Here is a 9,324-nt window from a genome sequence, read left to right as displayed (position 1 = left end):
GCGAGAAAGTACGTTTTGGTTACCTCCCACCGAATTCGATGCTGATGCCATCTAGCGGTGGAAGTCATCGTCCCCACTTTGGTGATGAACGCCGTTAACTACTAATAACTCAATGAAAAATGTTCTGAGGAAAAAATGGAAAAGGAACTTCTAGTTCAAAATTTCACCCTCTTTCACTCCTTAAGAAGTATACTATCTATTATGGGACACCCTGTATAATCCGTACATGATTTGCATGATACCGTACATACATAACGTATATTAGATATCCTATTACGTCTCATATACATATATGAACTACATATATGGTACGTGAACGTTTTGTGTGGGTTTAGACCTTTATAATATCATCAACTGGCAACAAAAAAAATTAAAGAAAAAATCTACCACGTATACTCTCAATGACGCCCTACCCCTACGGAAAATCTCAACGTTTTCCTGGGCGTACTGTCTACTAAACTAAAAATGTTTCTTTGTTTCGGGATTTCGTTCCAGACCGATATTTAGGGATAACGAACCTCGGGCACGTTTTGCCATGGTGTTCGTCTGACTCCGACCGTTCAGTTTTCTCAGTTTAAAAACTTATTTAATCAAAACGCTGATCCATAACGGTTACGGTGATATTTCTTGTAGTTGGCCGCCTTCATGCCGCTGATCCATTACAACTGCTCCCGCCACCTGAGGTTCTTCCTGTGTGCCGTCTTCGCGCCGGTCTGCTCCGAGTACGTGGCCATGCAGATTCCGGCGTGCAAGCCGCTCTGCCTGTCGGTCAGGATGGACTGCGAGCCGGCCCTGACCAGTCTCACTCTGCCGTGGCCACACATGCTGGACTGCGAGCGGTTCCCCGACAACGGGAACACGCTGTGCGTCCAGCCGCCGCCCGAGGAAGCCCTTCCGGACGTGGCGCCACCTGTCCAGCCGCAACGGGCCGCGGTTCCCGCGCACGAGGTGCAACCGGTACAACCGATGCAGACCAGGGCCAACCGGCACCACCAGTGCCCGCCGCATTTCGTCCAGACTCCCTACGTTGAAACGGTAATTCGACGTGACTTCGACCCTGTCGATACCGAAACTACCAAGCCCGATTTTCAAATTTCCATTAACCCTTTCGTTACCTTGGACGAGATATCTCGCGACCCAATACTGGCCGATTAACGCTTTTGACGAGATATCTCGTGACCCGGTAGTAGCCGATTAACGCTTTTGACGAGATATCTCGCGACCCGATACTGGCCGATCAACGCTTTTGACGAGATATCTCGTGACCCGGTANGTGGGTCAAAGTGGTGTAACCCCTTAAGGTGATATGAAAGAGACAGTATATATATTGCTTTCTTATATATATATAATATATATCTTATATATCTCATATATATCCTAATCACAGGCAAATTTAATCGAGGTCGATAATTCATCAATTAAAATTCATGATTACCCTTTTTGGTGGTAACAGCATTTTGATTACTCAAGTGGTGACATAAGTAGGCGCGTGACGTTATTGATATCTATATTTATGTTGAAGTGTTTTACAGTCTACGCTGATAATTGCACAAACTGAAGTGTTCCATATGTCATTTCGGTAAAGTAATGACGAATAGATCGATGTATAACTGTCGAAATCCCGCGAATTCATTATTCTAACGATTGTTTAGGACCAACGTCGCCATCTGTGACGTTTAGCTGCAACTACAATATTGCTCTGAAAACACACGTTTGCCCTGAGACAAGCCAGCATTCTCCTGTAATCGTTGGTGAAAGTATTTTCCATATTTTCCCATCTGACTCCGTAATATTCCATTTCAACGGTATTCTAAATTGTTCGAGCTAGGTCCTGAAACTCTCCATTTTCAATTGTAAGTCTCCAAGAAAGATAAAATAACGAAAACGTGCACTGACCACACAATGTTGATTCTAGTCCATGACAAATAAATACATTTTTTTTTAATCAAAAATAACATTTCATGAGTTTCAGGATCTACTTTAAGGCTTCCATATTCCCGTGGTAAAATTTGAAACGAATCGACACACCCATTTCGGAAAATGCTTTCACTAACGATTTGACTTCTCAGGTATATATGTGCCCATAATTATGAAAGTGGTCCAAATCAAAATTAAAAAAAAAATGAGTTTATCAGTTATTTCACGCCATATTATTTCAAACGAAATTAATTCAATGTAATTTCGAAACAAAAAATATATGACTTAGACCACTTTCATAATTATGGGCACATATAGGCCGACTCTTTCATATCACCTTAAGCCCTCAATATTCATGTAGTAAAGCTTCAAACGATCCGATACAACCAGTTCAGAGAAAAGTTCCATAAGAGACCCTTTTCACATCCCCTTAATCGGGTCCGCTGGTATGATCGACGTATGTATATCCTTTCAGATAACGTGCGCGCCCCGCTGCGGAGCGGATGCGTATTATCGCGCGGAAGACAAAAGATTCGCCGAACGCTGGATGACGGGCTGGGCATGGCTGTGCTTTCTGTCGACCCTCTTCACTCTTCTGACGTTCTGGGTCGAGCCGTCCAGGTTCCGCTACCCGGAGAGGCCGGTCGTCTTCCTGGCACTGTGCTACAACTTGCTCTCCGTGGCCTACATCGTCCGCGGCGCCGTAGGTACGGAGAATCTCAGCTGTGCGACCCAAGAGGATGGACCCAGCTATGTCCCGGTACGTGGACCACCGCCGAAACACAAGAACCAGGGAGTAATATAAGAAGACACAACGCCTATGATCGGTTCCACGGAAAATTACCCCAGAATCGGGATCCAGGATAGAGTTCGAAAATTCTCGGTAACATTAAATTGGAGAAGGTAACTGTGAAACATACCGTAAGTTACCGGGAACATTGAGAACTTAAGAGAACGTTAATTTTTTTATTTATACTTTAGGTTTCTTCGTTTAAATAACTTTTTTTTTTCAATCAACTTCAAAGTTCAAGCTAAAGAGTAATAATTACCATTAGAAAATATTGATTATAGGGTATTACCTCCAGCTAAAAATATTCACGTATGTACAACTTCACGGAAAATTCCATGCGATTTGTTTCAAACGAACTGATATTTCATTCTGCGACGAAGCGAATGGGAGGTTTTGATTGCCTACGGAGAACGTACAACGGAAATTGCCCTCTACGATGTTTCTCTATAGCTAATCGAAACCTCAGGTTCGCTCTGTTGAAAAATTCAAATTCTCATAATTTCTCGATAAAAAAGGCTTTGGAGAAGTTATCGATAAGTTACCGGGAATTTCTCTTCGTTTCTGACGTAACTTACTGGATTTAGAACTCTAATCCAGGATCTCAGATTTTCGCGAATGTAGCGACGAGAGCGCTACCTGCGGAAGATGAGGGAACTCCAATCCTACATGACCAAAACGTTTCCTATCGATGTAAATTCCGTAAAATACTTTTAACTTTGCAATTAAGGTACGCAAAGTAGAACGATAATCCGCGTATAATATACAAAATGTGATGTTTTTACCGTGATAAAAACTAGCAGAGGATAATCTTTAATTGCAAAATTTCATAGTGGAGGCGTTCTCGGCACTAGATCGGAAAAATCTGAAAATCTTGGGCCCCTTAAGGTGAAGTGAAACACGTCGAGGAACTTAGTCGACGTCAATAAAGAAGATTTTTCTAAATGCCTACGTTGCCGACGTTCGTTTTTATATCGACAGCTGTGTCAAATTATATTGGATATTGTACCAAATAGCATACTCCATCTGTCGTTTTCGTACAGTAATTATAAAGAAATCGAAGTAAAACTCCAGAAATCCTCTGGATTCATGCTTTCTGGGGCCCTAATTGACTGCAGAGGGGCCCCCTGCGCCATCTGTGATTTCCAGATCAATTAAACCTTCACTCCGAGACCTCGCATTCCCATCGCTTTGGCATAGAAGCGCGTACAACACTTTTTCTGCCTTTATCCCGTTCAAATGCGAGTTTATCGATTACCAGAGTGTTCTAAATTGTCGTAAAATTGTCCTGACCCTTTTGTTTCTCATATCAGAGCCTTTGATAATTGTATATTGATTGAAATATGTGAGCTCGACGCCATTTTGGTTCCGGTCTGGACTGAGTTACAAAATGTTGTCCAAAAACCAAATTTTGAATATGTCAGAACAATTCTTAGATGATCAAAGATGTGTCAAAGTTTCGGACAGTTTGGTCTATACCCTTAAAAAAAAAGTGTTGTATTCGAATCGACTGATTTGAAGGGGGTTTCACTTCACCTTAAGTGGGGACGTTTTCGATCCTTGGCGTTGAATCTTCTTATACTATCTGATGAGCAAATATTTCAATTTTCAACTGAATTACGGCAAACAGTCAAAAACCTACTTGGGCCGGCAAAGATATGACCCTCGTAGCATTATTTTCTGTTCTTCTCCAAGTAACGTTGGAAAAAAATATTAATATTCATTTCGTTAATCGGGGAATTCATAGGATTAAAAGAAGGTCTCTTTTAGGTCCATGACGGTCTGAGAAGTATCCCTTGCACGATTTGGTGGCTCGCGAGACACTATTTGGGACTGGCCAGCAACACTTGGTGGGCAGTCTTGTGTGGCTGCTGGCTCCTCAGCGCCAGGAACGAGTGGAGTAGCGAAGCACTGCACAATATGGCGCCTTATCTACACGCCACCGCTTGGGGACTCCCAGTCCTGCTTTCAGCCGGTAACTTTCTGCGCATCTATTCAACCCATTGCTTCCTACTCATAGAGATATTTGGTTGTGCGAAACGTAGCGAAGCACTGCACAATGTGGCTCCTAATCTGCACGCCACCTCTTGGGGACTCCCAGTCCTGCTGACCGCCGATAACGTTCTGCGCATCTATTCAACCCATTACTTCCTACTCATAGAGATGTCGGGTTGTGCAAAACGTAGCGAAGCACTGCACAATGTGGCTCCTTATCTGCACGCCACTTCTTAGGGACTCCCAGTCCTGCTGACCGCCGATAACTTCCCGCGCATTTATTCAACCCATCGACTTCCGAGTGAATAGCCCTTCGCTAAGCACTCGCGGCCCTTCGAAGCACTGCACAATGTGGCTCCTTATCTATACGCCACCTCTTGGGGACTCCCAGTCCTGCTGACCGCCGATAACTTTTTGCGCATCTATTCAACCCATTGCTTCCTACTCATAAAGATGTCGGGTTGTGCAAAACGTAGCGAAGCACTGCACAATGTGGCTCCTTATCTACACGCCACCTCTTGGGACTCCCAGTCCTGCTGACCGCCGATAACTTCCCGCGCATTTATTCAACCCATCGACTTCCGAGTGAATAGCCCTTCGCTAAGCACTCGCGGCCCTTCGAAGCACTGCACAATGTGGCTCCTTATCTATACGCCACCTCTTGGGAACTCCCAGTCCTGCTTTCAGCCGGTAACTTTCTGCGCATCTATTCAACCCATTGCTTCCTACTCATAGAGATATTTAGTTGTGCGAAACGTAGCGAAGCACTGCACAATGTGGCTCCTTATTTGCACGCCACCTCTTGGGGACTCCCAGTCCTGCTGACCGCCGATAACTTCCCGCGCATTTATTCAACCCATCGACTTCCGAGCGAATACCCCCTCGCTAAAACCCCCCTACAAATCCCCAAAAATGAGCGGAACTCTAACTAGTCGTCTCTAATCCCCAGGCACCCTGATCTCGAGGAGCGTTGCGGCCGACGAGCTGACTGGGCTCTGCCAGATATCGGACGAGTCGGCGATCTGGCTGGAGGTTCTCCCTCATGCTACGCTTCTTCTCCTTGGTTGCATATTCGCCGCAGTGGCCGGGCTGGCGCTGGTTCGCGTGCGGAAGGCAGTCAGATCAGCAGGTCGCAGCGCGACCAAGCTGGAGAGACTCATGACCAGACTGGGGATCTTCGCTCTGCTCTACGCCTTGCCAGCATTCGGTGGACTGGCCTGTGCTCTCCACGAGTCTTCGGTTCGACCCAGATGGCGCACTCTGGCTCTGCTGGCGGCCCTGGACTGCCGATCCGTGCAGAACTGCGTGCCAGGCCCGGTGTATCGGGCAGCCGGCCTGGAAGTGGCGCTGCTCAGGCTGTTCCTGTCGCTGGTCGTCGGCGTCACTTCGGGGATGTGGGTCTGGTCGGGGAAGACCTGCAGGGCGTGGAGCAAGCTGCTGGCTGCGCCCAGCAAACCCCTCAGGCCACCCCAAGGGCCCCAGTCTGTCGGTCAGAACGTCTTTCAGAGCTTCAAACCGGACGCCAATAATGTTGCGTGAAGAACAGTGATGTGACGAGTCGAGCATTTTAACTCGTTAAACTCGAGTCAAACGGGTATTCGAGTCAACTCGAGTCATTTTTATTGTAACTCGAGTTATTGGTACAAACGAATGCAAGTTACGAGGGTAAGGGCGTGAGCGAGTTACGAGCGGAAGAGCGAAACCGAGTTACTTGTACCGAGATACAAATTGCGCCATATTTGTTTATTCGAGTAATCGAATATTCCAATTGTTTTGCTCTCCAATTTGCTACTGACTCGACTCGTCGCGCCGAATGTATGTAACATGGAGATTAGAGACCAAGAGGACGAATACAATGCTTTAGAAGTATTTATAGTTTTTTTTAAAAGTATTTATTGGTTTTTGCGGAATAGCTTCCGCAAAAACGGGTAAAGATCTTCCTTTGATAGGCGACGTCACATTCGCTTGAGGACCACTACTTGAATAAAGCGTGGGCATGGATTTACAGACAATTGCAATGCGATTACATTGTCCAAATAAACGAAGATAAAATATACTTAAAATATAAGATAAAATGTATATTTTATCTATAAAATATTTTTATACGCATTTATTTATGACATATGTGAGTACTGTAATTAAAAAAGTTTTGGTTTAGGTAGTAGAACGTGAAGTTTTCCGCGTTTTCAATTTGATAGGTGTCCCGTGTTTTCTAACATTCAAAAGATTGCGTACTCCATGTTGGTCCTTTTGCGATAACGCTGCTATCTGCAGAGAAAATTTCAAATTATCTGTATCCTTTTTCGGGGATACGAGCTCTCATAAGGGACCCTAGGAAGTTCGTCCTCCTGGTCTCTAGTCTTCTCCATGCTGACATTAATCATCCATGAGCGCCGCCATATTACACTGTTGTTACACTTGCTCCCTGCGATAGTGGTAAAAGTGTAACGAAATAAGTGCAGAGTAGTTGTACCGTCAATCCGACACTGACAAACTGAACACGATACCCTGGCACCGGGTGCACTGCACTGACCTATCGAACACGTTCAGTGACTACGTCTCCATCGTACTCGAAATCCGGGTATTTATCGGGTCCAAACCCAGTAAATGCAAATTTAAATGTCGGTTGAGACGCTCAGGGTCGAATCTGCGTTATTATTAAGGTGAAGTGAAACACCCTTCAAATCAGTCGATTTGAATACAACACTTTTATTTAAGGGTATTGGACCAAACTGTCCGAAACTTTGATACATGACCCATGATCATCTAAGAGTTGTCCTGACACATTGAAAATTTGGATTTTTCAAACAAATTTTTTTTACTCAGCCCAGACCAAAACCAAAATGACGTCGAGCTCTCATATTTCAATCGATATACTATTATCGAAGGCTCTGATATGAGAATCGAATGTGTCAGGACAATTTGACGACAATTTAGAACACTCTGGTAATCGATAAACTCGCATTTGAACGGGATAAAGGTAGAAAAAGTGTTGTATGCGCTTCTATGCCAAAGCGATGGGAATACGAGGTCTCGGAGTGAAGATTTAATTGACCTGGAAATCACAGATGGCGCAGGGGGTCCCTCTGCAGTCAATTAGGGCCCCAGAAAGCATGAATCCAGAAGATTTCCGGAGTTTTACTTCGATTTCTTGATATTTATTGTTCGAAAACGACAGGTGGAGTATGCCATTTGGTACAATACCCAATATAATTCGACCCAGCTGTCAATATAAAAATGAACGTCGGCAACGTAGGCATTTAGAAAAATCTTCTCTATCGACGTCGATCAAGTTCCTCGACGGGTTTCACTTCACCTTAAGATATCCTTTGGATATTTGACTCGCTCGATTCGTGTTTTGGTATTCACAGTGTCTTCAACGGATTGAATTTATTACAAATGTAGAATATCCATATACTCGATTACTGTCCAATGGACGATCATCGAATATTTTGTACATATCTGGGATTAAATACCTAACGGGTAATCATCGTACATCAAATAATATCTGAATGATAGCAGCATAGTCATGCAATTCTATACACAACGTGCCATACTCATTGGGTCCAATGTTTGTCCCAAGAGTTGAAAAGTGTTATATCTGTTGACAAAATTATCATTGAATCTATTTATATTCGTGTTTTTCTCGTTATCAAAGTGAAAAAGTCGAGTGATCGGGACGAACATGCGTTCCTACCGTATCATAAATTACTACGAAAAAGTAGCAGTTCATGCAGGAATGATCATGGGAGATCATGCAGGAGAGTGAGTGATCACTTTGATCTAAGCAAATTATTAAAACACTGCCGTTTTCGGCAGCTTAGAAGTAATTGCCACTGTACATAGTATGTAAATAGTGTAAATGAACAACAAACTCTAACAGGTAACACTTCAGAAGTGTTCGCAAAGCCTGCTAAATATTCAAGTTTTATGTAAGTTCATTAAATTTTGTACAATGCGTATTATTTCGTAATTTTTTACTCCCCTACTCCTCATAACGTTATCATACTTAATGTAATTGTGAAAATAGATTTTAAGAGGCTGTCACTATTTCTGATTATTATTTTATTATCGCGGGGTACGCTTTCGTCTTCCTTGAAAAAACGCTAATATATGTCTAACCTTCTCTCTAGACAGTGATGGTCGATTGTCTTTCTCTACAATCATTCAAGGATATGCAAATTGTCATTACTGAGTTAATAACAAATTTGTGGCTTCGTGCACATGTGGCTTTCGATGAAGACGGTTGTAACACTGTTTCGTCACTCCACTCTTTTTCAATATACTCGACCTCCTCTGCTTTAAAAGGTTCTTGATAATCCAATGCTGAATCTTGAGTAATCTCGAGCGAATTAAATCGGAATATACTGTCCATAAGAATCTTTTGAATAGATTCTTTTAATAGTGTTTCTTGTCAATTGACTTCAGTTTCCATTAAATACATTGATTGAAATGTAGCTAACAAAAGGTTGATCACGTTTATCGGGTTTATAATCATTATGCACAAAAACATCGTAGCACCGACAAAATAACTTCACAAGGAAGAACTTCTTATTGAATAAACATAACCACACTCTTAAACATTTGCATGCACACAAAGGTTATACATACCTTTGAATTTACTG

General features: G+C 43.2%; 1 protein-coding gene across 1 annotated transcript; it reads left to right on the top strand.

The window, feature by feature from the left end:
* Positions 1-633: 633 nt before the first annotated feature.
* LOC105694358 (frizzled-9) lies at positions 634-7,418 on the top strand (the record flags this gene model as incomplete). The annotated part of the gene is made up of 4 exons (XM_023434816.1): positions 634-1,035; positions 2,393-2,677; positions 4,475-4,679; positions 5,649-7,418. Coding segments are annotated over 4 exons (1,482 nt in total), but the record flags the coding sequence as incomplete, so codon positions are not given.
* Positions 7,419-9,324: the final 1,906 nt, after the last annotated feature.

Source organism: Orussus abietinus, unplaced genomic scaffold, assembly GCF_000612105.2.
Source record: "Orussus abietinus isolate OABI.00-Male unplaced genomic scaffold, Oabi_2.0 scaffold75, whole genome shotgun sequence".
Lineage (NCBI taxonomy): Eukaryota > Metazoa > Arthropoda > Insecta > Hymenoptera > Orussidae > Orussus > Orussus abietinus.
The sequence above is the reverse complement of the archived record's forward strand: the minus strand, read 5'-3'. Positions and strand labels throughout refer to the sequence as shown.